Source organism: Lipophrys pholis, assembly GCF_963383615.2.
Source record: "Lipophrys pholis genome assembly, chromosome: 14".
Lineage (NCBI taxonomy): Eukaryota > Metazoa > Chordata > Actinopteri > Blenniiformes > Blenniidae > Lipophrys > Lipophrys pholis.
Window position 1 is genome coordinate 20,138,903 of NC_137633.1, and position 27,899 is coordinate 20,166,801.

At 45.6% G+C, this 27,899-nt stretch overlaps 1 protein-coding gene across 2 annotated transcripts; it reads right to left on the reverse strand.

Moving 5' to 3' along the window:
- Positions 1–465: 465 nt before the first annotated feature.
- Positions 466–27,847, reverse strand: btbd7 (BTB (POZ) domain containing 7). Of its 2 annotated transcripts, none has more exons than XM_080480418.1 (11): positions 27,541–27,847; positions 18,066–18,293; positions 13,274–14,416; positions 7,263–7,471; positions 6,669–6,744; positions 5,306–5,466; positions 5,072–5,215; positions 4,522–4,711; positions 2,801–2,979; positions 2,190–2,594; positions 466–2,103 (listed from the first exon to the last, which is right to left on the reverse strand). In XM_080480418.1, the coding sequence occupies exons 2-11, from the start codon at positions 18,145–18,147 to the stop codon at positions 1,315–1,317; spliced, it is 3,378 nt and encodes a 1,125-aa protein (XP_080336544.1). In that variant the 5' UTR covers positions 18,148–18,293; positions 27,541–27,847; the 3' UTR covers positions 466–1,314. The 2 variants fall into 2 exon arrangements, with proteins under 2 accessions (XP_080336544.1, XP_080336545.1); XM_080480419.1 differs by lacking the exon at positions 27,541–27,847 and adding an exon at positions 20,573–20,586.
- Between the last annotated feature and the right edge of the window lie 52 nt (positions 27,848–27,899).

The following is a 27,899-nucleotide window of genomic DNA, read 5'->3' on the forward strand; positions in this document are numbered from 1 at the left end:
ATCTGAGCCAGCAATCGCCAACTTTTCTTCAATATAAGATTCCTTTTGCCTTCCACGAATAAACGGGCTCCTACAGTGCAACGATTCTCGTGTGTGTGTGTGTGTGTGTGTGTGTGTGTGTGTGTGTACTTGCAGGGTCGTGGAGCTACAGTGGCTCTTTAACAGTATATTCAAACAGCATACACGACCTCCTGCGTGACGGAGGCGTGGTGTTGGCGTCGGGGTGTGTAGAGCAGAGAACAGTCCGACGAGCAGTTGCGATATAATGACATCATCATACTGAATTGAATAAAGTTAGCTAGAACAGAATATTCAAAGCGCTAGTTAAGGCTTCGGATTGAATCGCCGAACAGAAGAAGCTCCGACACGCTGACTGATATGTACAAACAGACCTGACCAGAGATGGGAGTGTACAGTACTGAGATTGCACAGACACACGCGGACACACACCTGCTCCAGCAGCAAAAACCAGCAACCCCCCCCCCTCTTCCCCATACACACTCTGTCGGATCCCCATATGTCAGTTGCCATGGCACCCTTATATTCGCTGCTGTATCTCAGTAATGAACCTGCCCGTGATGCTCCTGCTCCCTTGTCGTCGCCCCCCCCCCCCCAAAACGTCTCCCTTCATCTGAGAACAGCAGGCTTTTGCCTCCGGGCAACATGGAGACGCTGCGATAGTTAACACCAGGGACAATTACCAGACTGGGTTACTGGAGAGTGACGAGCTCTGATGACCTACTTCCCGTCGGATCTGATTCCCGCGCTGTGCGCCGGAGCCTCGGCTCGCCGCAGCATGGCGGGGCCGGCGGCGGCTAGTCAGGTGGGTCACTATACTCATGCAAGAGGAGGAAATGGAAATACAACTCATGGGAAGAAAAAAAAATAAAAATAATACAGCCGGACATATTTACACGTGATTTATCACAATACTCCGTCCCAGACTGTGTGTGCCTTTGTTCAGGTATGTAAACTGAGATTTCTGTCCTGTGGTCTTCCCTTTCTATGAAAGAGCTAACCAGCAGTCTTTGTTCGTCTGGAACAAACTGCGTCCCACACCAGCAGGACCGGGCGGAACCTACCGCCCTCACTCTTCCCGTACTCTGACTGTGTGATGGATAGCACAGTGTGATAGAGGTAGGACAAAAGGACACACTATAAATAGCAACAATCGACCACCTTTCCCCTGCTCCTCTCAGACACACACACACACACACGCAGGCACACGTTTAGTGCTTCGCCATCCGTTACGGGGGACAGCCACTCATCACTTTTTCCCTTTTCCCAACTCAACCCCGGGTCCTGAAGGGGGGGTTAAAGTGCAGATTTCTTATAAGGGTAGTCAGGCTTGCTGGGTGACCTGCGGTCTCTGACAATCTCCTCGCCGACACTGTTCCTGTGAGGCTGCTGGAGGGGCCCCGGCCCCGGCGACTCTCCAGACAGAACCATGTCTTCCGGGATGTCTCGCGGCCCCATGTGCCGCTCCTCGTAGCTGTCGATATTTCCACTGGGGGAGCGTAAATGGCCTAAGCCGTGAGTCAGGTCCGTCTCGTTCGATCGGCCCTTCGAGATGTGTCCCATCCTCGGCTGGGCGCCGGAGGGGGTGGCGATGACGCCGTCGTGCCTCTGAGAGGTGATGCTGAGGACGTCCAGCCGCAACGGGTCTGGGGCAGTCCTTCCCTGCATGTGGCCCGGGGGCTGAGAGTCAGAAACATAAGAGGGGGGGTAGGTGCTGGGGGGGTTACAGCTGTGGCTGTAGAGGTCGGGGCCGGCGAACGGGGGCAGAGGGTGCGAGGAGGTCGGCGTGGCTGGTCGACAGGAGAAGTCGTACAGGTCGGGGAACTCCGCCTGGGCCTCCAGCTTGGGTTCGGGGGCGTGTCTCTTGCAGGAGTGGCCGTGTCCGGGCCCGTGGCCGTGGCTGTGACTGTGACTGTGGCGGGCGGAGGGGCAGGGGCCGTGGGGCAGATGGTGGCCCGGGGGGCCCATGGGGCTGTGAGGGCCCTCCCTGTCCATCTCCGCCATGTGCTGCTCCCTCAGAGACATAACCGACACGCCCAGCGCGATATCAGGCATGAACTCCCTCATCACGGGCTCCATGCTCATCTGTAGGAGAAGACCGACACAACGTGTGAGATTCTCTGACCGGAAGGAAACTGACTCAGCACACAAACACACAGAAACACACTCACCGCCTGCTGTTCTGAGAGCAAAGCTCGGCCCATGGCCTGCGGGTTGGTGCAGTCGGGGGGCTGCGGCCGCGGCGCAGAGGAGTAGTCTGAGCTGCCATGCTTGGTGGCCGCGTGGCGTTGGATCAGCGTGCGGTTGCAGGGGTAGGAGAAGGAGCGGGTGGGGGTCGGCATGGGCACGCGAGGCCGCCAGGCGCCCTTGAGCTGGGCGTGGCTGGGGGTTGCGGGTGGGTGGTACGGGGGAGGCGGGGGAGGCAGGGGAGGGTGGAAGCCCGCGACTCCTTCCAGGTCTGTGAACATGCTGTCCATCGCCGGGCTGCTGTTTACCCGACAACGACCCACCTGGCGCAGGGCCAGAATCGGACTCTCGTCTCCGAAGCGCTCGTCCGGGAAGAACTTGTACGGGTTCTGCAAAAACAAAAACACGAGCCAAATAACTCCCCATCCATTGTACAAACTCCAAGTGTTTTTTTCCTTCTTTTTTCTGTTTTTCTATTCTTCTCATGCTGCCTTCTTCTAAGCTATCTCTGCCTCAGGCTGTTAATGTGCGAGTCTGAGAGTCTGAGAGTCTCTGTCTCTCGTCCCCGGGGACAAACACTTGGCGTCACACTGACCTGCAGCAGCTCCGTGGCTCCGTCTGCCAGGCCGAACTCCCGCAGCACCCGCAGCTGCAGCTCGTAGCTGACGGTGGCTCCCTCGCCACAGTTGAGGGCGTAAGCTCTCTGGACCTGCTCCGTGTGTCTCAGTTCATGCAGCCGCCGGATCATCTCCTTCACCACCGGCAGCTGAGGCACTGGAAAACACAACGGACACACACACATATATTGAATTACTTTATTTCCATCATACTACTTTCAGAGGTTTTGCTCTATCGATTGAGCTCCACTCAGGGCGCTCGCAGCAGACAGCCAACGGAAGACACTCAAACTGTTTTTCTTTTATAAAATACACAGATTTAGGACATTTGTACATTGAAATGTGTCAAAATATAATGTCATTTATTGAATGGTAGAAGCTGTCTGGTGCAACTGAACACACAATGAGACACACAGATCATCAAGTTTAATTAGAAAGACTAGGTCAATTTAATCTGGTGGGTAGATCAGACCTGAACTTCATTATTAGGCCTCAGATTCTCCCACAATAGCTTCTTGAACTCATTTGAACAAACCTGCAGATCTTTGTTAAATCATACTGAGTCTTTGACTTTCTGTCTGTGACGACTGAACCTGCTCGCCATTTGTTTTTAATTTGACCCCTTTTTTCATTTGTGTGGCATGAGACTGTCGGAGGACAAAAAACTAAGAAAAAAGAAACCATTGCACCCTCCCTTGACTTTTTCCCTTTTATTCTTGCTTCTTCCTTCCAATAAAGAAAGTCGATCAGAATATTATCTGAATCTAACAAGAATGGAAAGAATAACAAGCTAGATTTTAAAATATATCATTGTTAACTACAGCAGTAATAATAAAAATAATTTTTACAGGTAATACATGTAACATCACCTGAAAATGCTCGTGTACAATATTAACTGTATTGGGTGAAACTCACTCATGGACTTACTCTGACTCCAAAATGTGGCTGGCGTCAGATTTTTGGATTATTTCATATTAAAAGATTTTGTTGGAATCCACAGGAAATTAAAAAAAAAAAAAAGCATCATTGGAGGCGCATTAGAGGATTTTTACCTTGAAAGCAAAAGAAGGTGGGTAGTTCATTATATAAAGGCTTGTAGCTGTTGCAGAAGTTACACTGCTGGTCGTTTGTCTTCGTTACGTCAGGGTCTCAAAATGTGTCCATGACTAGAATACATTTGTTTAAAACCACACATTTGCTTTAATTGCATTTCTTAAAAAGGAAATCCATCTACTGGCTGATAATGAGTTTTTATTAAATGGCCATTAAGCCTAATTCAGTGTCCATACGCTGTGATACACGAAGGCTATGCTTTGCTGCGAAGCATCTCAGGACAGCCATCAATGCTATGCGCACCTTCCAACAGCCAGGGTGGACGAGCGTCACAACATAATTTTTCCGCGGACGAGCAGGACAGTGTCTGGAAAAAATTATTGACGGAGCGCTGACGGAAGTGAAGCATTTTCAAAATAAAAGTCATTGCAGGTTAGGAGAAATTTAAAAGAACATTTTGAAAATAAACCTTTTTATTCTCTATTTAGGACCCGTTACCAAATGACCCGGTCTGTGGCCCGGTGGTTGGGCTTCTGGTGTTACCGTACGCATAGTTCAGTGCGTAGCGTCGATCTACGCCGACACCCAGTATTCGTATCGGTGCGTTCCTGGATAAAAAGCCTCACGAGCAAAACGCCAACTCTACCTGGGATTTCATTGGCCACCACAGAGGGCGCTGTGGCAGTGTTGCTCGCTATTTGCTGGTGGTTGATCATGTGGCAGCACTGAGGCACGGCGTTGTTGACCATGTAGAGCGTGTCGGGGACGTTGGACATGCGGACGAGTCGCAGACGCACCAGGTCGGTCTGCTCCTCCATCATATCGCCAAGCACGGACTGAGCAAAAAGAGAGAGGGGGAAAAAAGAGCACCGTGTGCAATTCAAGGACATGCTGAACATTTTGCAAATTAGTTCCACTTGATTGACACTTCATCTAATAATGACTCTCGCTGGTCTATGGATATGTTCATAAATATTCATGGGAAGTTATTAGGAAAGTTTGAAAATTGACATAAAATGAATTTCAGTCGAGATGATGGAGCCACTTCTGAGCAGCTCATGATGAGTATGCAGAGCGGCCGCAGGTCACGGCTGGTTTCAGCATGTCTGGGCAATAAACAGGGACACCAATTCTCCTAAAGCAACAACCAAGACTCCGTCTCGGAGCCTCATTAATCCTAAACGAATGAGCCTTACCTTGGCCTCCTCCACGTACGGGGAGAAGAGACGAGGGCGCACGTAGATTCCGGCGTTCTTCTGCCGCAGCCAGGCGTTTGCTTTCCCCCCCTCGGCTGTGGGCAGCATGTCTGAAGGCGGAGTGCTTATCAGGCCTCTTTTGAGCTGTGGACAGTGTGAAGATTGCGGATCAATGCTCGATTCATGAAGGTCAGTGACTCAGACGAACGCGGCGGGCGGAGCAGCGGCACGCACCGCGTCAGCGAGGACGTCGCTGTTGGGGGGTAAGATGTGCTCGGTGCGGACGAAGGGCAGGAGGGGGGACAGGATCTCCTTCAGCTCCTCCACGTCCAGGTCTCTCCTCTTCACTCCTCTCTTGTTCACGCTGTGTGCCGTGCCGCTCAGCAGGTTGGGTTCTGGAGGCATCGGGACATGAACGGCAGTCGTTAACATCGTGCCGAGGACCGTGACCTTTGACCCTACGAGCACTGTGCTTTCATGTACTGAAGGTTTTGTTTTATTATCTTTATTTCAGAAAGTCAAAGTCACATCTTCTTAGAAAGACGATTTGGTTTGAGGAAAACTGTTAAGCTCTGTAAACCGAAGGAGTAAAAACTGATGAGTCACTCGCGCTTCATGCTGACGTGTGTATTAATACCTCACTTCAATGATGTAAAATTCGGATGAAATAGGAAAAACATCTCATTTTAAGACAGCATGACTGTCAAAATTTACATCAGACACGTTACAATCATCCATCGATATGTCACCGTCTGCTGTGTGCTCATCTTTAAAGCTGGTTTAACAACAAATCTACAACTAAATGAGGCTTTCCGGTTTCCAGTCTCAAAACGAGGAATTGCCAAAGTGGGAGGCGATTCTTTCTGTGGAAACGACTCCTACTGTATTAATGCTTCCAGTAAAGCTGTACGATCACTTTGTAAGTATAAATAAAAATGGGAGCGTCTCCTTCTTTATCTGTTGATCAGTAAAAGGCTAAAAACTGCATCAACAATCTGCTCTAAAATGTCGACACTGCAGCAATCAACCGGAGATCCCCACTGGGAACAAAACAAAACAAAAAAAAGACTTCAGGTTTCATAATGCTGCTCATGACCTTCGTCAGATACTATAATCCTGAGGACATCTTGTGTGTTCGATATTTTAATACTTTAGTTGCCGAAATTGATTTGTTGTCTCTGACGTGTGTTGATTGCTGCCGATTGTGGTTTGTGTTTTTTAATGAGTGTTGATTGAAACAGGATTGCCCCGTACACACTCTCACTTCATACACAGCTGTATGTATGAGTCAGCGCAACGTTGCAGTGCCGTTAAAGCAACATGAAAACACTGTTTATGCTACAAAAAGCCAGTTTGAAGGTAATCCGGGGTCCTGAAGGAGAAAGCCTTTCAGTTCTTCCACACAGAAAACATAATTTCTTGCTGTGTGATCAGAGAAAACAAGAGTAATCTATACGAGACGCTTCCTTCATTTCTGCTGCAGTTTGTCTCCTTTCTTTGCTTTTGACTGTATTTTTGAGGCTCTGGTGAGTGGGTAATTTCCTTGGAGCAATTAGGGGGGCTGCTCAGAGGGTAATTATAGAGCGTATTATCTTACCCCTGTCTGCCATCCTCTTAATAAGCTGCTGCTCGCCCCACTTAACAACATACTTGAGAATGTCCTGTTCGCTCGCCTGTGAATGAGACCAAAGCATGGAGACAGAGAGAGACAGAGAGAGAGGGAGGGGGGGGGGGGGGATATGTCAAAGTATTATTAGGACGAGGTGAGACATCATGGAGAACAGTCCTGGGAAGCTGTAAAATCGCGACGAGGTGAAAATGCAATATGCTTCTGGTTGTGCGTGTACTTGGATGACAACATTTCACCTCGCCCATCTGGTGCGATGCCCGACTTGTTTGGTGCTGCAGACGACAGCTCAGCTTTGATTAGCTTTCGGGTTTGAAGATATTCCCCTCTTGAGAATTGTGTCTCTCTACTTTGAAAACTCCAGAGACTCATTGTGTGTGTGTGTGTGTGTGTGTGTGTGTGTGTGTGTGTGTGTGTGTGTGTGTGTGTGTGTGTGTGTGTGTGTGTGTGTGTGTGTGTGTGTGTGTGTGTGTGTGTGTGTGTGTGTGTGTGTGTGTGTGTGTCTGCGTGTGCACTGCAGCTATCACTACTCGTCCCAGACAGAGCGGCAGTTTGTCCGCTCACCTGCAGGTAGTCGGACTGGATTGCGCCGAGAAGGTGCTCTTTGCCGAGCTCGTAGAGGACGTCGGACGTGACGACCTGGCTGAACTCCTCGCAGAGGAAGTGCATGGCCTGCCTGTGGACCCACTTGGAGCCGTACGGCTGCGAGCTCCACTTCAGGATGGGCACCAGGGAGTCCAGAGACAAGCTCTCCACCACGATGTCCTCGCAGCCTGAGGGGGGAGACGAGCCAGACAAACGGTTCACGCCTCCAATTAGGTCACTTCTGGAGTACGAATATAGCACACTCTGAAGGGGAAGACACACACTGGAGCAGAAATGTCACGAGAAAGTCGGCGCGGCTCAAAATCATCAGGAAAAACAAACATTACAGCGAAGGAAGTGATTCTGGAGCCGCTGCCAAACCGTCAGCAGCTCGGACTTGTATTCACAAACACAGGGAGTCTCCTTCTAGTAGCCCCCACTTCCTCCATGCCGCGTTTCCTCAATCAGAGCACATACCAGAACAGCAGGCAGTGGCTTTACTCCGTAACACACCAACCCACAGAAATGCCTTTGATACCTTGATGTGTTTCAGTCTCAAGCTGCCTTCTCTTAACTGTGATAAGTAAACACAGCAGCCCGCGGAAATGGGCTGCCAGCTCACACACACACACACACTTTGCAAATGTGTACACATGCTTGTGTGCATAAATCAAAAATGCATTAAAAAGCCGCAGAAGGCTCAGGGAATTATGTACCTGCTGCTCCAGCTTTTTTTTTTTTTTTTTAGAAAGTAGTAAGTTTTTGCACATTCAGCCCACAGTGGCACTCAAGACTCTTAATCTAGAGGGAACCTTTTAGGCAGAGCTAAACCCCATTACATCCACTCAGCTTAACATATGATTGGTTTGGTCAAGCTATCCATGCCAGGCACCAGCGCTCATCATTAAGGTTTAATACCACATGGGTATCGGTGGACATCAGGCTGGACTAATGGGCGTCTACAAAGACGAGCCTCGCCGACTCTCTCACTCCACGCCGATCTGTCCATCAGTTCAGGGCTGGGTCACTCCTCCGGTGAAATCTTATCTCGCTTTAGAAAATCCCAGCTTCCTGTCTGGCCTCCGACCACCACATCAAACGAACGCCGCGGGACGTCGGACGCCAGGACGAGACGAGAGCACTGATCTTAAATGCTGGGCTTCACATCCGCCCCAAAGTACTGCAGAAATCCTGCACACGTCTCAGCAGTAATAAAGAAAACCTCAAGTGTACAAACAACACGAATGTATGAAGAACATGCCAGATACGTGTATGAGGAGACTTGTGCTTACATCTTATACCTGAAAGGCACCTCGAGTGGATGGAGTTTCTGAACATGTGCTTTGACGAAAGCGCCTCAGCTCACGTCAGCCTTTCACCTTTTGCTGTTTCCCCCTTTCCACACACACACACACACACACACACTCCATACATCCAGTGGAGCAGCCCCCCACCCCACCACCACCACCACCACCACCACCCGGGAGCAGGAGGGCAAACAGCTCTGCTCTGTGTTAGCGCATTAGAATTCACGGCCACCGGCAGCCTTTTAAAACGCAGCACTTTTATTATGAGGAGCAGATTAGAATCAGCATTATATCTAATACTAACCCTCCTCCCCTGCTCTCCGCGGGGGGCGCGCCACGCTCACTGGAGCTCAGCCGACTGACAGGAATATCAACGCAGCAGCGGGAGGCGCAGCGACTGTGGAGGGCGTTTGTGTTTTTTATTTGGAGCTGTGTGTTTACTCCTGAAAACATCCGCTGCTCTCAGCCGTCCGGAAACATTGAAATCAGGTCTGACGATCAGTGAAGGAGAGGAACACGAGGCCACAGAGAGATCTGCTCAGTGTGACGATCATTTCTAAAGGCATGCAAGAGCAAACTGAGACAGATAGAGAATGATCATTTTCTGTCACTGTTTCGCCCAAATTAGCTCCAAACGCACACTCCACATCCTCTGCCTCATATTAATGTTTTAGTTCACATTCCCGAACGGTAAGAACCGACTGAAAGCTGGACAGCCTGTGTTTTTATGACAACGAAACAGCTGTGAGATTACAGGATAAGACACAGTAGGACGATTCACTGTGAAAATCAAAATACTTTACCAATAAAACCGAAAAGAAAAAAAGTATCTTGAATACCATTTTTCACAACACCTGTTGTGTGTTTTCTTTTTTAATCTTTTGCAGTGAATTTAGCCGTTTTAGAAAGTTCAGCTGTTTCAATTTTTTTTTAAAAAAAAGCAAAGTAGCAGTTATTTTATGCCTTAACTTTCTATAACCATTTGAGCCATTTCAATTCTTTAGACATCTCAGTCTGAAATACTTGTAGTTGTTACAGATCCTTGATACAACTCAGCGAGAATTTTGTGAGGTCATGCTCCAGAAACGTCGCCCGCAGTAATGAAAATGATAAAAGTAAGACAGACTGTAATGGAGTATAAATTAGTATTAATTAGGCTGTATGGTCTTTAATAAGAACTGGTATCGGTACTCGGTATTGGCAAATAGATAAAGGTTAGTACTCATGCTTTTACTCGTCCTCTAAAAAAGTGGTATTGGGGTATCCCTAATTTTTGCCATTTTAAAATCAGTTTTTTTAATTTTAATGTTATTAGCAATCTCTTCGGCCCTTTTTAGTCATTTCAACATCCCCACGTTGCCTGTATAGATCTCATTTCATAGTCGTACTTGTTTTCATCACAATTACAAGTTTTAATTAAAACAAATATCAGTTTTAAACACCCTATTTATCATCTTAAGCTGGGGAACAGTAGTCCCTCTTGGAAACAGCACAACTTCATAAATCACAGCGAGTATCATAGTTTTCAAGGCCTTTAAATAGAAACGATGCGACGGCAGAAGTCCAGAACTCCTTCCCAAAGGTCAAATGTTGGCATGACCAGTATGAATGGAGAAAATATGTATGAATTTCTTCTCCTTCTTCTTGTGATCAAGCCAGTCTTTTGCAATCTATTTGATTAAATCCAAAGGTCAGTGCAGTGGAAGCCGAGCGCGCGGACCTGGAGGCAGCGAACTCGGTAGAAGAAATCGTGCTGCGCGCTCAAACCGCACCAACCGGCCACTTGAAAAATTAATAAGGCTTTTAATACTGGTTAGCATTTGAGTGCGATGAAGCCATAAAATGATGCACATCTCGAAAATTAATAGGGAAGAATGACAGAAAGCTCTCCTGAAAGGTCGACGGGCCAAAACTTAACGGCGCTGCAAGGAAGGAGCCAGGGAGCAGAAATAAACCGGTCGACTTTCTATGATTTAAATACATCAAATGAATTTATTCATATATATGTATAGATTTCACACTGAAGCTGACCCACTCACTCCATACTGAGCCAGTCAATCAATGTGCTGGAAACAGCAGGTCTGACTGCCACCAGTTGCGCTCGGAAATACTTCAAAATATCAAACGCTAAGAAATAATGTGTGTGTGCGTGTGTGCGATGAAGTATTATCGAGAGCACATTAAGAGCCGCTGAATGAAGCTGCAACTCGGTTCTCAAATTGAATATAATTTGGATTTAATTGCGTTAGGTGGCATGAGGCGGTGAAACTGTACGCTTTGATCGCTTAAAGTGTCTCATATCAACGTTTCAATATTTGGCAAATTAAATGGCATTACGGTGGCTCGATGAAAGATAACACCATCACAGGATATGATGATGGTGTTATTTAAAAAAGACTGTTGAGTCACAGTCAGTTCTGCAGTGCACAACTTTAATCTGGGGGAGGGGGGCTGCAGGAAGGATCTGGGGGTCAGGGGGGGACGGCGTCCATTTAAGTTCTGGAGAAAACAACAAAATCTCTTGTGTGTTTTGTGTAAATTGTGTGAATTTCCTTGGGAAATCGGATGCTCCTTCTGATATTTCAGCATGCGTTTCACTTAAAAATACATTCATTCTGTCCCGTTTCGTTTAAGTAGTTTTAAGCCCCGTTTACATGACAACGGTTCAAGTGCAGAGGCATCGGTCTGCGCTTCCGTTTCAGAAGATTTTCACGTTTACACGGTTCAGAAATCAATGTCTGTTTACATGGAAATGGCTGAAACACTGAAAACAATGTAGTTTTCCTGTAGGAACTTTAGGGAGTCCTGTTTGTTTTTGTAATGAAACTACAAACACGTGTCCAGACAACAATGTGCTATAAACATTAACAATGGGGAGTACGTGGACATTCACCATAATCACAGAGGTTCTTATGAGTTTATTCAGTTTCAATTCAGGAGCACATATAGCACAATTGAATCTATAGTATACTATAATTATAAGTAATTATTGTGCTAGGGCAAAATATTATGCTATAAGCCATGTGATGTAATTATGACAATTTTAGCCAAATCAATAACCAACTATTCTAACTGAAATAATCAATATGCTTCAATTAGCTAATTCAGAAAAGAATCATATTTATTTAGCCAAAATAGGTTCATGTTGTGTAATAATAATAATGGCTTTATATAGTGCTTTTTTCTAGCTGACTCAAAGTGCGTACAGAGACCATTATTCATTCACACCAGTCCCACTAGTGATGGTAAGCTACGTTGTAGCCACAGCTGCCCTGGGGCATGCTGACAGAGGTATGGCTGCCATGTTGCGCCAACGGCTCTTCCGACCACCACCAACATTCATACCCATTCATACGAGGCAATGTGGGTAAAGTGCCTTGCCCAAAGACACAACGACAATGACTTTGATAGATTGGGATTCGAACCGCCAACACTCCGGTTATTGGACGACCGACTCTACCACGATCATGTTATATTGAACTGAGCTATTATGCTATAATTAAGTAGCAAAAAAAACACATGATGGCATATTTAGCTATTTTAACCAAGTTAGTGTTTATGTGAAATTCACTCACTTATCTTATTATTATTATAATGACCTTGAGCTGTGAACATTTCCACATGCTGGAAACGGTGCAGGCTCGTCCTGTGGGCCTGAACATGCCGCACGGCAGGCCACTTTCGGCCCACAAGCCGTATGTTTGCTGATATAAAACGTAATTTAGAAAGACAGAGTTTGTGAACCTAAATTCTTTAAACTGGGTGTTTCACTCTGTAAAAATGAGCGACTTGTTGATGTGGGAGCATGGATCTAACTTTTGGCATGTTACTGGGGTCAGTATGAACCAGCAGCGAGTCCAAGAGGCGGTGTAATCTGAGTCAACATGGATGACAGCAGTGAGGAAGTGCTGACGGGAGCCCCGACACGCTGTGTGTATCAGACAGTAAGCTGTCTGGCCCCAGAGACACAGACGAGCCCTCCAGCCTTTATCAATCTGCTGGTGCCAGCCACAGCTCCAACAGTCATGGCAGTCAGACGAGCTGTTTAACGGCAGCCTGATCTGCACCGACACGCCTACAGCACACATCACGTCTCACACAGAGACACAAATGACATAAATGCACGAAGGGGGGGAGAGTAGACTCGATTTCTTCATTCATTCAAAAAAGAATAAACCAGTAATTACAAAATCTTGCTCATCTTATTCAATCCATCGAAACACACATAGCTATCAGGACAGAATGGACTGGCAAATTGACGATCATGGCTGTTTAACTACATTATCACAGCAGGTACTCGGGTTTTTGGGTAATTTGTGGAAGAGGCATTAGTGCCACTTTGACTTGTGTGGTGGTCTGAAAAGAAACAGGAAGTGAAAACAATCAAACTGAAAGTGAGGTTAGATTGTGATGTGGTTGCAAATAACATTTTAAATAATTGCCTCAACAATGATGTAATTGTGCTTTCACACTGTTTTCATGACCTGAGCTTTGCTTACACACATCAAGCCAACACTTTGTATGTTAACCTGCACCAACCAGGCAGGTGGACTAACTCCCCCCCCCCCCCCCCCAAAGAGCAAAGAAAGTTTCGAATTTTCATTTGAAAACATTGTGTAAATGGGGCCGCTTTATACAAACGGCTAAATAAATGACTTCATCTCCAGTGTGGTGTTGATCTACCTTGAGCCAGCATGCTGAACTCCAGGAACAGAGCGATGTGGTACAGCTCCATGGCCTCCTCAGTCCGTGTGCTGGCCCCGCGGCCCCCCGACACCAGGGCCTGCACCTCCCCCAGGCTGCCCGCCGAGGGGCTTCCCCGCAGCACCAGCCCGAGCTCCACCGCATCCGTGTACATGCAGTGGAGGATGACCTGCACGTATTTTCGGGGGATTATGGACTCGTCCAGCACGATGCGGGTGGGCGTCTGGAGCGTGCGCTCCGTCATTTCTTCTCCCGTGCGAATACGTCTCTGCAAGAGGTTCCTAAAGAAAGGGGAGCGTGCCGAGAGGATGGCCTTGTGAGCCCTCAGGTCTTCGTCCGGGGTGGCCGGGACTCCCCCGCCCCCTGAGCCCGCCGCCGATGCTGCAGCCACGGCCCCTCTCTCGTTACAGCTCTCGATCATCTCGGAGTCGGACGAGAAGCTGAGCAGAGCGTCGTAGTAGCACATGTAGTCAAACAAGCCCTTCATGTCCGCCTCCAGGGAGTTGGGCGTGCCAAACTCCTCGCTCAGCTGCACTAGTACATCCACATTTTGCAGTCTGGTGTCTTCTGCTCCGCCCACCCCAAACTCCCCGGTGTACAGGTAGTGCAGCAATGCAGAGAACATGGGCACGTCGATGCCGGCTGTCTCGATGTCCATGAGGACCTCGGCGCCGTAGCCGGGAGACGAGGACAGCAGGGTCTTGAAAAAGGGGCAGCGGGCAGCCAGGATGGCCCGGTGGGCCGGGAAACAAGTCCCCTGGAAGATGAGGTCCACATCAGTACAGTACTTGTGCTGGTAGAGGGCGGCCAGGTCACGCTGCAGGCTGGGAGCCTCCGCCCTCGCCAGGCTGGCCTGGAAGCTCAGCTCCTTCAGGGCCGCCGTGCCCTCGTACTCCTCCACCAGGGCGTTGGTGTCGCGGACGTCCCACCCGGACAGAAGCTCGCGCATCTGTCGCGCGTGATCCGCCGAGCGGCTGGACTTCCTCCTTTTGATGAACCTCCGTTTGAGGGTGGCCAGACCGAGGCTCTTCTTCTTCCTGTCTGCGGGCCGCTCATGGCTGTGCTCCAGGCTGTACAGCTTCGACTCCCAGCCATACCCCTGCTGGGAGTACGAGGACGTCCCTGAAACAAAAATAAACGAAAAACAGACAAAACAAAAACATGCAAGTTAGCTTCAAATAAGATCCAGTTTGAGGTTATATGTATTAAAAATTAAAAAATAAATCACTGAAAAACAATCATGTTTTTAATCCGCATAAACTCAATCTGAACATGACTGAAGGGAAAAGGAATAAAAAGGATTTTTTTTCTAGACTTTCCTCAGGTTATGTTGATATTTATGTATTGCTATTAAAAAAAAAAAAAAAAAAACAGTATGTGCAGCATGTGTTAAGTCTGGGTATCCGACAAAGGAGCCCCCCTTCAGTAGATATCACAGCTTGTAAACACCTTTTCTGCAGCCAGCTAATAGAGCTGCGTTGGCCAAACCTTCGTGCAGCTCCTCTGGAGTCGGATCACTTTCACTCTGACTTTCTGCACAGCAGACATGTAGTTTTAGCTGAAGGTTCATTTCGTCCTGCAGACCTCGTCATGACTTTTTCACAGTTCCTCTTTGCAGCCAACTCTTTAATTCCAGTCTGGGTGGCGAAATCTGGAAGCTATAAGCGCTCCGGTGTCTTTTTATAGCCTTTGTCTGACTAATCGGACGGCGGTTTGTGTCATTCTCAGATCCTCGAGGTGGGAAGTAACAAACTACAACTGGCTGGCTACTTGTTTGAACCGCTACAGATGACGGAGGAGTCGGAACAACAGAGAGGGAAAGTCAACCGCAGAGGGATTCATATAAAGGCTCTGTTAACACGACAGCGCTTCAAGTTAAAACGCATCATTTCTGCGTTGTTGTTCGGAAAAGAACTATAATATTTCGAAAATGATGTTTTCATGCAATGCCACAAGTAGGCATTACCATACACGTAATAAAACCATACACGTGTGCAGAGAAGAACCAATTACCACGGCTGTGTTTCTGAAAAGTTCCACATTTTTAAAAAGTAGCGCCTTCAGTGGTTCCGAGCACCGTTGTCGTGCAAATGGATCCTCAAAACACGAGTTTTGCATTTGCACTTAAAAATGTGTAAACTCAGATTCCTTCTTGATCCGCACATCATCATCATCATCATCATAACTCCATCAACAGTTTACCGGTAGTTGGGAGTTTTTCAGGGTTACATCAAGAGAATCACATAACAGTTTCAGTTTATTAGCCATTGAAAACCACATTGGAAAAAAATGTGCAAAGAGCTCAAAGTGCACTGTCAACATTCAAGAAGACATTTCACGATAAAAAAAATCAATCAATCAATGCCACATAAAATCTATAGGGTAAAATACTGTACAATAAAAAGCCCATACAAAATTAAAGTGGCTTGTTTAAAGTCATCACAGCTTGTGGAAAGAAACGGTTCGCATGGCGAGCAGTGGAACATTTGATGGAGCGATATCTTTTCCCTGAAGGAAGCATTTCAAAAATGGCCCTGGCAGGGTGGCCTGAGGCGTCGTTCACAATTTGTAAAGCCCGATTCAAGAGTCTAGCTTTATGTGTGGCCTCCAGGAGCAGCAAAGTACAGCCAATGGTCCTGCTGGCTGAGCGAACCACTTTGTTCAAAGTATTTCTTTCTTTCAGAGTGAGATTTTCAAAACACACAGTAATACAATTGGTTAAAACACCCTTGATTACGCAATAGTAGAAGTTTCAAAAAATCTTAGCATTTTGAGTAAAATCACGGCGCTTGCGTAGTCTTGCTTTCTTAGCAATGTTACTGGTATAAGAGCTCCAATTCAAGTCATGAGAAAGAGTCACGCCCAAGAATTTAGTAATAGGCACCTGATTCCTATTGCGACAAAAGTCGAAAACAAGTTCACATATTTTTGATGTGCTCAAAAGCAAGTTGTTTACCTTAGTCCACTGAATTTCATTTTCTACCTCCTCACGATAATGTGATTCATTTTTGTCGCAGGGACTGAAGATGACGAATCTCATAAATTTAACAATTACATCAAGACTTCCTGTTACTGTTTATACAAAATTAAGGTTTTAAAGGAAATGTTTTTTTTCCAAGTTGTCTGGTTCCTGAATTAGGCCTTTGACAAAAGGTGGATCTGTGAAAATACAGAGTATTTACAAGTGGAGTAAGATAAAAGTGTAAAAGTTCAATTAACAGATATCCAAGGTTTACAAAAATAAAAAAATTTTAAAATAAAAATGAATTTGTTGCTTTGCAGCAAATTTGCTTTTTGTAAAGAAAAATAACATTTCCCAACCTAAAATCTACTTTTCCGTTGCAGGCCAGATTTCTGGAGGCTCGACCCGATTGTCCAGCTCTTCCAGACCAAATACATGCTCCCCTGACCCAGCCAGCAGGACATCTGGATCCAGTTCAACAGCAGCAGAAAGCACAGACGGCATCCTCTATTATGTTTGTTTGAGTACAAACCAGAGTCTACCGCAGACTCAGAACCAATTAGAACTTTGTACTACTTTGTTCCCCTCTGTGAGCTTCTGCCCATTCACATATTTAAGCCCAATCAATTACACTAAATGGCAGTTATCTTTGGCTTGAGTGTACGTCAGAGGAAGCCCTGCCAAGGAGATCCTCTCTCTCCCCCCAGCACATCAGAGTGACCCAAATAGTAATCATTCTAATAGTGTGAATCATCTGTGGCCCCGGCCAGCTCAACCATGCAGCAACCGAGCTCGGAGCGGACCCAAAAGGTCTCAGGAGCAACTCGGGAGAGTCTGGCTCCTGTAACAATGCTTGTACTTTGAAAGAAAGCTCAGGGAAAAGTCCTCTGGAGACTGAAAAGGGAAGAATTTATCCAAATTGATCTTTTAAACAGTTTTTCAAACTCTCTGCCACTGTAAACAGCAGGAAATGATTCAAAGGCCATAAACTGTCCTGCTCTCTCGCAGCCAATCGAAAACGCACTGGAAAAGATTGTCAACGTACAAACTCACACAACTAAGGCCTTCTTTTCACAACTTTGTTTTCAAGTTTTGGGAGCCGTCACCATGAAAACGGACATCGTTTTCAAAACGTTGCCATGTAAGTGCAAAACCTTTCTGAAATAAAATGCAAAATCGATACATGTTCATTTTAATATATTGTCATGTAGACGGGGCCTTATACTCTGCAGAGGCAGCTTTTCTCTTGTTTTTCGACAGTGACATCCACAACGCAGACATGAGCTGGAACAGAAATACATAAAACATCTTCACATGAAAGACCCAGACTGCAGCGGCAACCTACACATGCTCATAGGGACCAAAAGCATCACATCCGAGTCCCTCATTGTTTCTACAAGATACACTGGTTAATAAATCTATATGGGTTGTTTAAAAAAAAGAAAAGGAAAAAAAAAAAAGAAGAAAAAACTGCCACTTTTGTATCATAGTACAAGTCAATGACACAGTTCAAGAGCACTCACACAAAAACAGTCACCTCCTGTACCATTAGTTGCCATGGAAGCAGGTTAATGTAGTCTAAAGTGTGAGTTTGACCGGGATTGAATCCACATAATGCGTTTGTTTGCAGCAGAGGTGGATAATAAATGAGGCTGAACACTTACATTTTGACACCGACTGTGTGGGAAGTCATTTGTTTAACTAAAGGTTCATGTAATGTAGAGATACTGAACAGTACCTCAAGTGAAAATGCAAAACCATCGATCAGAGGTGGCTGTGCAATTGAGCGTGACGCGGTTAATTACCCACCTATGAAAGTCTGCTGCGGCTGGGCATTTCCCCCGATGCGCGGGGAGCATGAGTGTGGATAGCTGGATCCATTGGCACCCATCCTCACTTCTCTTCACTTGCTATTCGGGGGTCCCCCCTCTTGCTGAGTCATTCTGCTCAGGCAATGTATTCCTCTGGATCCTCAGTCGTGGGTCAGGCGAGGATCCTGCGAAGGAGTCTCAGAGCCGCAGGCCCTGGCTGCCATGCCTGGAGGGAGAGACGGCATGAAAGGCGACAGAGTGAACACACAGAGAGAGAGACATTTAGGAGTTATTGGGCTTGAAACATAGCTGACTAACGTCTTATGTAGATTACAGAATGCATTTGGACTATTAGCACTCTGTAAAAGATTACAAATGAGCAGGGGCCTCAGTGTTAAGGACCCTGAACAGAGGGGACATATATTCCTATCCATCACACTGTTTGAGCCGCATTGATTTCAGCGTGGTGATGAATCGCGGCTGTCTCAGCTGTTCTACAGGCCCGTAAGGCTGAGAAAGTGATGAAGGTTTTAGTTAGAGGGTCTTCATCTGGACACTGTGTGTTCAGGCTTCTATCTATAATCTTCAACAGCGGCTTTGGTTAACAGAGACTTCCTCTTCCTCCCCTCAGGAAGCCGCCTGGCAGTCATCTGCAAATCTAAGGCAGATGTAGGAAGATCCTCAGAACACGGCACAACAGGCCGCTTCTGCACATTCCACCAGGTTAAACAGTCTGGTGGTGAATGATTGGGATGTACAGGGTGCAGTTTAAGTGAAAACAGCTCATCCATATCAAGTAGATGTGAGACCGATTGTATAACTTTCCCATTAATGAATTTTAGTTTCAGGTTAACACGCTCACACTCTTCAATGAAAACTCATTTCAGCCTCAACAACAGGGTTAATTTAAAACTCCGGCCCAGAGTGTCACACTGAAATCAATATACAACACGAGACAATAAAAATTCCATCTTCCATCAGCAGCTGTGATGGACAGCAGAGGCTCCATGTTCAATATTTCTGGGAGCCATCAGTCATGTGGGAGATGCAGAAACGATCCGTGGAGCTTCAGGGAGTTATTAGACAGAGAGGTTTTTTTTTTATTAGAATTATTCTCACATCAATGAGATGGAAAATTTTAACTTAGGAATCAGTGTTGCATCACAGCACAGAAGGTTTTTTTTTTTGGCAGCTCCAGCTTTGGCACACAGTCCAAAGACATGCAGGTAAATGTTGATTCCAAGACTTGCACGTCGTGCACTGAGAGAGGCAGAATAAAACCCTTTTATTTGGTCAAATGCCATTTTTATTGTTGCTATTCGAGGCTATTTTAAGAATTTTAAAAAACGATTGTTAAAGGTTACTGTACCAGAAAATATACTTCCCATAAAATGTATCACTTCTGCGCAGAGAATAAACCAATCCATGAAAACAAGACCATTACCACTCATTTCCAACCCGATCACAACAAAGCTGATATGTTTACACATAAACCGGAATTTGTCGCCACCAAACTGTGTTTCTTTCGTTAACGGACATCTTCGGAAGCCTGCGCACAAGGGATTCTGGGATATCAAAGATGGTGTTGCGGCAGCTCCGGCGAAAATATCAACATTTGACCGATTCAACCTGAAAAAAGACAGACTTTCTCAAAGAAAGAGTTTTCAAGCCACGAGCATAGTCTTGAATGTTGTGAAAGTGATCGTTAATCGTTTTGCCAGTGTGAATCGAGATCTCGCGAGATCGAGTCTACAAACAGGATCTTAAGACACATTGTCTCGGGAATCTTCTGTAGTTTCCGTGACGACAAGATGTCAACAAACATCCTGCAACATTTAAATGCTGGAAATACATGTTTGTATGAGTGTAATAATGAATTTCCTTCAGAAAGGTATTGACAAAGTATTAGAGATGAACATCAACAACTTAAACTGGGTCCTAAATCTTTCATTTTTCCTGTGTGAATCTGGAAGAGTAACTTTAAATCAGGGGGATCGAACTTATTGGAGGACCAGAGGCAGACAATTTTGATGGTGGCATTTAATATATGAATAATCAAAAGTCAAAATGTTTTTGTGTTTACTACCATGAAGCAGGAGTAGCAAGTTAAAATGTACTAAGAAAAATCTTTTTTTTTCCATGACTTATCAGTGTACGTGCCTTCTTTCCGACATTCCATCTCTTCACGAGAGGAGCTCACAGACGGCCGCGGAACCACAAATATCCTGGGATAATCTTGTGATGGTGTTAGAAACCTAAAAGCTGCTGTCACGCTACGCTTCTCAATCTGCTTCTAACAATCATGAGAAATGCAGCAGAAAAATTCCCCAACAATCAATGGGACACCAGCACTACATCCAAAAAATACTTTGAAGAATCCCACCGAGGGAAAACCCTCTCCAACAGCTCCATGTATTTCTCTCCCGAAGACACCGGTTATACCTAATACGTGTCGCCTCGGGTGTATTGAAGCACATCGTCGTGGTTCTCGCTTAAGACTCTCACCCAAAGTTTGAGAAATCCGTGTCCCAGAGTGTGGCAGCTAATAAACTTCTACAATCGGACACAGTCTGCAGGAGCTGTTGGCTCGGTGCCCCCGTGACCCCAGCCTGGAAGAGAAGATTGATGGACGGATCAATAGATCAACTCAACACTTTTTTACAGTTCATTTTCTCCATGAGTGAAATAATCAAATAAAACAAGGCTGCACTCCACTTGCCCGCTTCAGTTTGCTCCTGACTTATTCTCAGTGTCATGACTTACTGGAAAAGAAATATATAAATAAAAATTTTAAATAGCCATTGTTAATGTTACTTGTGACCCCTGTTTTCCCACAGAGTGAAATTCCAGCTATTAAAATGCCTACAGTCTCCAGAGAGTTTATCAAGTCTATAAATATACCAGAATTAACATTGATAATCAATACGAGACTCAAGTTTTATTCTTTTAAAAGCAAAAACTCTCAGATTCCAGCTTCATGAATATTAATGTGGAAATCAATACACGATAAATTTAAACTTAATATCTCTTGGCTGTGGACCGTGAGTCATTATAATAACAAGACATTGAGACTCCATCACAAGATTTAAGTGATCAATAGTTTGCATCATTTTCTACCATTTTAAAGGTTTAAAGGGGAAACAATTCATCACTTTAAAGAGATTAAACTGTTTAATCTCTGATTATGATATATATAATCATGTCAATCTCAACACAGTGCTCTCAGTTGTTCATGTCGTCAGCGGAAGCAACAGAAAGCTCGGATACAAGGATCAACCACAAGATAATGATATTAACTTTTTTCATTAACCATTACCAGAGTCTCAGTGACGGTTTTTCTCCTTGAGTGGATCACGATGGGCAAAAGTCCAAGTCGGAGTGGGGTCAGAAAAGCTGCCTGCTCTATCACTTGTTTTTCCCCAGATTTGGTTGAAAAAAAAGAAGAAGAAGAAAAAGAGCTTTCGTAAAGAGGCGTGGTGTCCAGTGGTGTCCTTCGTAGATGGTGTCTACTGCACGACAGAAAGACGTCCGTTTACAACAAAAAGGTGGCGCATTGACACCAAACGTGGCGGTGCTGCAGTGAGGCATTCAAATTGCTTTGTGTGCGTTCAAAGGTAGTCATGGATCCTTTGCGTTGTTGTGGTTGTTAAACAATACGTCCAGTAGAGGGCGGTGCATGTTGTTGGTTTCATGTGGGACAATGTTTCTAATCTTAACATCAATCAAACTGCTAAAATAAGTATCTGTGGAGATAAAAGTGTTTAAAATTTGGTCTTGGAGATAATTTGTTACTTTATGTTTTCAACAATGCTCATAAAGACGTTTCTAAATTGTTTGCGCAAGTCATCTGAAGCTTCTTTGTCCTGATGTCCAGGTGAGGTAATGTCTTAATGTGCTTGTATCTTTTCTCGAAGGGTTTGTGATTTCTGTTGTCTTCTTTGCTCCTTTCGCGAGTCCCATATGAGCTACACTGCTCAACACTGCCCCCACAGGTTCCCAGTGGGATTACTCTGATTGGTCCATAAAGAGGTACCGTTTGTATCCGCCTGGAGGCTATCAGATTAATTCAAGAGTACTGCGAACCAGAAGGGAGGAGCTCATGAGGACTTAAGGGCACGTATTGGTAAGGGGAGATACACTCTTCAAAAGCTAATAAGAACATCTACGACACCAGCAACAAGAGCTAAGTTGAGCATCTTTGTATCAAATATGAATGCGGTGCTCCTGTATGGTTCAGTAATATGGAGCTTGACCAAGAGGCTGAAGCAGAAGTTCCAGCTTTTATTGAGTAACTATGAGTAACAAGCAGGGCTGCAGCTGATAGAGTAGGAGCTGAGGCAACAACGTGGGGTCGGACTGAAGAACAGGTGGACCAGGATCGAGCTGTTGAGAACAAACTCAACACTCCCTTCGACATTAAACCGGACACAAACGGACCTGCTGCTAAAATCTTAGTGCCAGACAGCACATCAGATGTCTTGTGGAGTCCACTACTCCCAGAAAAAAAAAAGAATTATACAAAATTAAGCACAGTCATAATGTTATGACAGATTCATGTCTATTTTTAAAAGCAGACGGTCGGCTTCTTGATTTTCCAGGGCCTCACAGTCTTACCATCTTACATGATATTTATACATATTTACCACTTTATTTACCCTTTAAACAGCCAACATAAAAATAGTCCAATGTATACATACACATGTATTTTCTCTGCGAGGCCAGACTGAGAACTGGAGTGTGATGGGAGATCTGTTTTATCTCAGCCTGCTAGTTTTTTTCTCTCCTCCTGCCTACCATACTAATAAATCATTGTGTCTGCCCCTGTAGAGCAGCACTCCACAGCCTCCCAAGGGTTCAATGGAAAACCACAGCCTCTTACTCCACACAGACAAACAGTCACCAAGCAGTCGCACTGGAGCACGCCAATAAAAATGTTGGTTGATCTTTATTTCATTAGACTGCTTTAAATAGGCCCCATCTTCACAGGGAATTCATTTGGACAAAATTAGAAATTGAATTTGAATATGTTGGAGAGAGATAGAGAGAAGGAGAAAAGCCCTTGAGATATATACTGTTGTGTTTACAAAAGGCAGCAGTTGTGGGGTGTGTGATGGTGGTGGGGTGTCTGAGGCTCCTCAAAAGGAGTACAGCAGAGGGAAAACTAAAAAAAAAAAGTAACCCAAAACATTAATTGAACGACATGCTGACTTCCCAACCAGGCAGCATTAACTCCTTCGAAATGCGTGAACCAAATTTAACTTCGGCTGCAATGCAGGATTCTAAAAGCATAATTTAGGACAGCTATTTCCCTGAGACCTGACTCACACTGTTCAATAGGAAGCATCTTGGCCATAATCTCTCTGATGCCCAGCCATTAGGACACTTCTCTGCAGTTAAGACTGAAACTGTGTGCCGCTCCGTTGGGCTCGGGCAGTGCCACAGACAGAGGGAGGAGGAGGAGGGATTGGGGGGCAGACGCTGGCCGAGCTGGACTATGCGTCCCTAATGAGAGGTGACAGCAGACACTCCCTGCCCCCCACCTATATACACACACACACACACGGATCTTTTTGTTTTATTTAAATCTGCCACTTGCAGAGGTTTGAAAGACCTGAGCCCGGCCTCCCGCTGAACATTACCATACAAAAAAATAGGTGGCACAAGAGCAGGACCGATGTATTATTCAAATGATAGTCGGGGCACTTTATCAATCATTCATGTGGATTTCCTCATCACGGCTGTGGAGGAGCCTTGTTCCGTTGTGCAAAACCCCGAATTTCAGGTGATTTCCGGTCAGCCTTTTCCTGGTTTTAACCTGTTAACTAAAGCCCTTCCACTAAACACACACACTTCCAGGTGAAAAGTGTACTCCATTACTCCTGCTAGTTACTTATTGTTTAACCCTTTAATTCCTACCCTCTTGCTCCTGACATTTGTCCTGCAGACTTCTTAGAATCAAAAACCTCTCCCATGTTTATTATATTTGAAAACACAAAAGCTTCTATAAAGATGTGAAATGAAGCTTCATGCCCAAATACCCCACTCAAGACTTTTAAATACGACTGCCCAATCACAAGATGTGTCAGTGTGTCACATGTGTAACATAAGCTTCCAAGTATCATCATAAACAGACTGAGAGTTTATCTTGAAAAATGGCCAAAAGCTCCCAGTCACTGTACATTTCTTTGGCAATTCTCCTGCCATGAAAATATAAATAAACCCCAACGACTTGGTTATTTCAGGATTAAAGTGTAGTTTGCCTGCTGATTTTTAATATAAAAATGAGTAGTTGGTTGAAAATGTCATTTCATTTTCCCACTCGATTCCAAGTTTTCTTTTATATTGGGCACATAGTTGTGTTATTGTAGTGCTGCTGTCACACAGTACCTGAGGTGTCAGCTCTGTGTGGGTCAGTTTAATGACTGGTTCACTCAGTACGTTCAGACAATACACCAGGCAGTAGAAGTAAGATCTTCTATAATCTGGATGTTAGTGGGAATAAGAGCCTCTTATCTGGATGTTAGGGGGAGAAAAATGCTCTATAAACTTGATGTTAGTGAGAGGAAGATGAGATGCTCTACGAACTGTATGGTAGTAGGAGTAGGATCCTACATAATCCAGACATTAGTGGGAGGAAGATGCTCTATGATCTCGATGACAGCTGAAATTACTCAGTTAGCAGCTCTACAACCGTCGGAGCTCGGAGAAGCACCAGTAACAAACTGCATTAATGTTTCCTTGACAGATGTAACTTGTTGGTTAAGCAACAAAACTTCCACCGTAACTAGTTGGCATCAGAAAAATTAGCGTTTGCCAAAAAAGGCAGCATGAAGGCATGTCGTCCTAATTAGAAATGTAACTCAGTCAAGACAGAGCTCCGTTGTAAGGAACATCCTACCAGCAGCTGGGATGACTTGACAATAGAAAGTGATGTGAAGAACTGCTGAGGCGACGCTGTAGATGATTAAGAAACTTCCATTTCTTTGCTGTCTGGTATGTACACAATAGTTGATCATTCTAAAGAGACACACACTGCTGTGCACCGACTGGACTCTCCTGGTCCGCTGTGAATCCTATGAATTAAATTATGCTCACATCTTAAACGACATCGATGTCAGCCTCAGTGGCACAGGCCCTAATCTCCTGAAGGGGAGCAATCAGCCAGAGAAAGGCAGGCCCGCATCAAATGGTACAAACAGCCACAAACACTGAAATACTTTACTCAAACACATTGGCGTCTGCAATTACACAGCAGCTCCTCCACAGTGCTCATTATGTCTCCAAGCTGTCATATACACAGCTCTTCAATTTATTGGTTCCAAACAGGGACTTTTATTAGTCTATTGCTGCTTTGGTGTGGAGTCTCGTCAAAGTGACCACAGAAGAAATAGACGGTTTACTTTTCTGACATGCATACAATAAAAATATTGAGAAAAAAAAAGGCTTCGCTGTCACAAAACCTGTTGAATGACCTGTGATGAAGGTTGGCTTTCAGTCGGTAATTAAAGACTGTTTGACTCTGGATATTTGATACAATCGGAGGTGCTCTAAAAGGGTCATTAAAAGGAATGCTGCGGAGCGCATAAACCAGAACTTTCTAACACGGAGTGACCTCCACAGAGCTGAAGTGGCCATTGCACAGCCACACAAGCACCAGAACAGACCGCAGGTAGATGGAAACCAGCATCAATCCTTCATAACGGACGACGATTAGGGAGACATTTGAAGGCAGAGTGGTGTGTTTACCTCTGCAGTGTTTGGCCAATCAGATAAACCGGCGTATCATAACATCAGGTGATCACAAGACTCTGCAGGGAGAGGAATCAGAACAGGCTGGAAAACAGACGACACACTAAAAAAAAAACCAAAAAAAAAAAAAAAAAAAAAACGACAGAAACGCGTAGAGGGAACAAAAGTGCCCACAGTGATGACTCATGGTGAGCAGTCTCTGGATTATCCCGTGTCAACCAACAATATGAAGTGCGGTGCCGCAATGTTTGACATTTCACCAACTGTGTTGTCAGCTCATTACGTTTGGCTCGAAATACACAAAACACCCATTAACATCCTGTATACTGTTTCATCAGGGTTCACGTGTGGTTACACACCGAGTGAATGAAGATGATGTGCGGCCTTTGCCGGCAAACCATTGCCATTATGGATCGGTTCATCATTCCCTCGTAAGCAAAGAATGCTTAAAGTATCTGCTGCACTGCTGCCTCATATCTGGAAGGTTTCCCGTTTGAAGTTTGCATGTTCTTCCCCTGGCTTTTGCTTCATCCACGTCCTCTCGATTCCTCCCAGCTTTCATGACGTGCATGTTGAGTTTATATAAAACAACTGTTCACAAATAGAAGCGTGTGCGTGTACGAATGAAGCCCGTCTTTTTGCCAGCTGTAACAGGGTACAGCATGTGCAACTGAGGATAAAGCAAAGACTAATGTTCCTTGATCAGCTCTCCATTCACCCAATCAGCATCCGGGCCAAAGTCCGGCTCCCTCCTTTACTCTGTGGAAAGCATTTTTAAGCTCACAGCCTCACAGTGAACTTGTGAGCATTGCACCTCAGATAATTACATATCATTTGCCAGGCCAAGAGCACTCACACAAATACTTAACGTGGTTAAATGAGACAGTGGAGGAGCATTTGTGAATACACACCTTTTTGGTAATGATAGGACAGGATGGTCTCAGCCTGCTTCTCTAAGGAGGAAGGGGGCTAGAGGACTGCTGAGTCCACACACAGTTTGAGCGAGATTACCACAGGATTACCACAGCCTGCATATGGCTCCTCGGCACTCAAATAAATGGACACAGCAATGTCAGACGAGTCAAATAATGTCAAATGAGGTATCCTCCACCTAAAAGTGTCCAGATTGGCGTGATGTGTGTGGAAATGATCGGGTTGTGTGACGCGCAGGCACACATTGCAGTGACAGTCTGTATTGTTGCCATAGCACACCCCATCAACAACTGTTCTCCACACCGAAGCAAACCCCCAGCAACATGTAGGTCGATCGGCAAAGTGACGATCCACACCTGTCCTGAACTTTTCCATCGATCTGACCTCTCTGAGCCCCCGAGGCTTCTCTCCCTGTGTGTGTGTCACCCTGGAATCAATCACCAGCGATGGCTTTGTTAGCCCGTCGTTATCGCCGAGCTATTGTTGCTCTCCGGCTACCGAGCTGCTTCACTAAAAGTCGCCGCAAAGCGACGGGAATCCAGCCGATCGTGTGTCCCGGATTCTAAATGAAAACCGTGGCGTAAAGTCCTAATAACAGTCGCCAGGCTGGAGAGGGGAGTCGCATCGAGCACAGCCCTGTAATTAGTAGCATATCCAGAGAGGCTAGCTACCTCCACCGCGTCGCTTCCACTTTCCCAAACGACACATTTTTATTTATTTTTTAAACACTTCCAGGATTCAACTGTTGAAAAGCCAGCGGCTCCTAAAAAAAAAAAAACACACACACTCACCTGGAAGCGAGGGGCTTCGTGGGCATTATTTCCCCCTCGTAGTTTGAGCTGTACTCCGATCCAACTTGTCTGTGGCAGAAGGCAGAAGAAGAAGAAGAAGAAAAAAAACTGCAGCTCAACACCTTCTTTTTCCAACTCTGCTCATTACGCACGGCTCGACGTCAACGTCCACCATCCGGCCCCCAAAAAACGCAGGGATTCACACTCGCGTCGACTTTTCCGGGGGGACTTTTTTTCCCCAGCTTTAAACTGGAATATGAACTAAAAGCGAGGCGGGTTTGGTTCTGGGCTCGGTTCGGTGTTTCCCCATAACGCCTTGTTGGGTGGTTGTTGTGGCCTATCCCAGCGCTGCGCTGCAA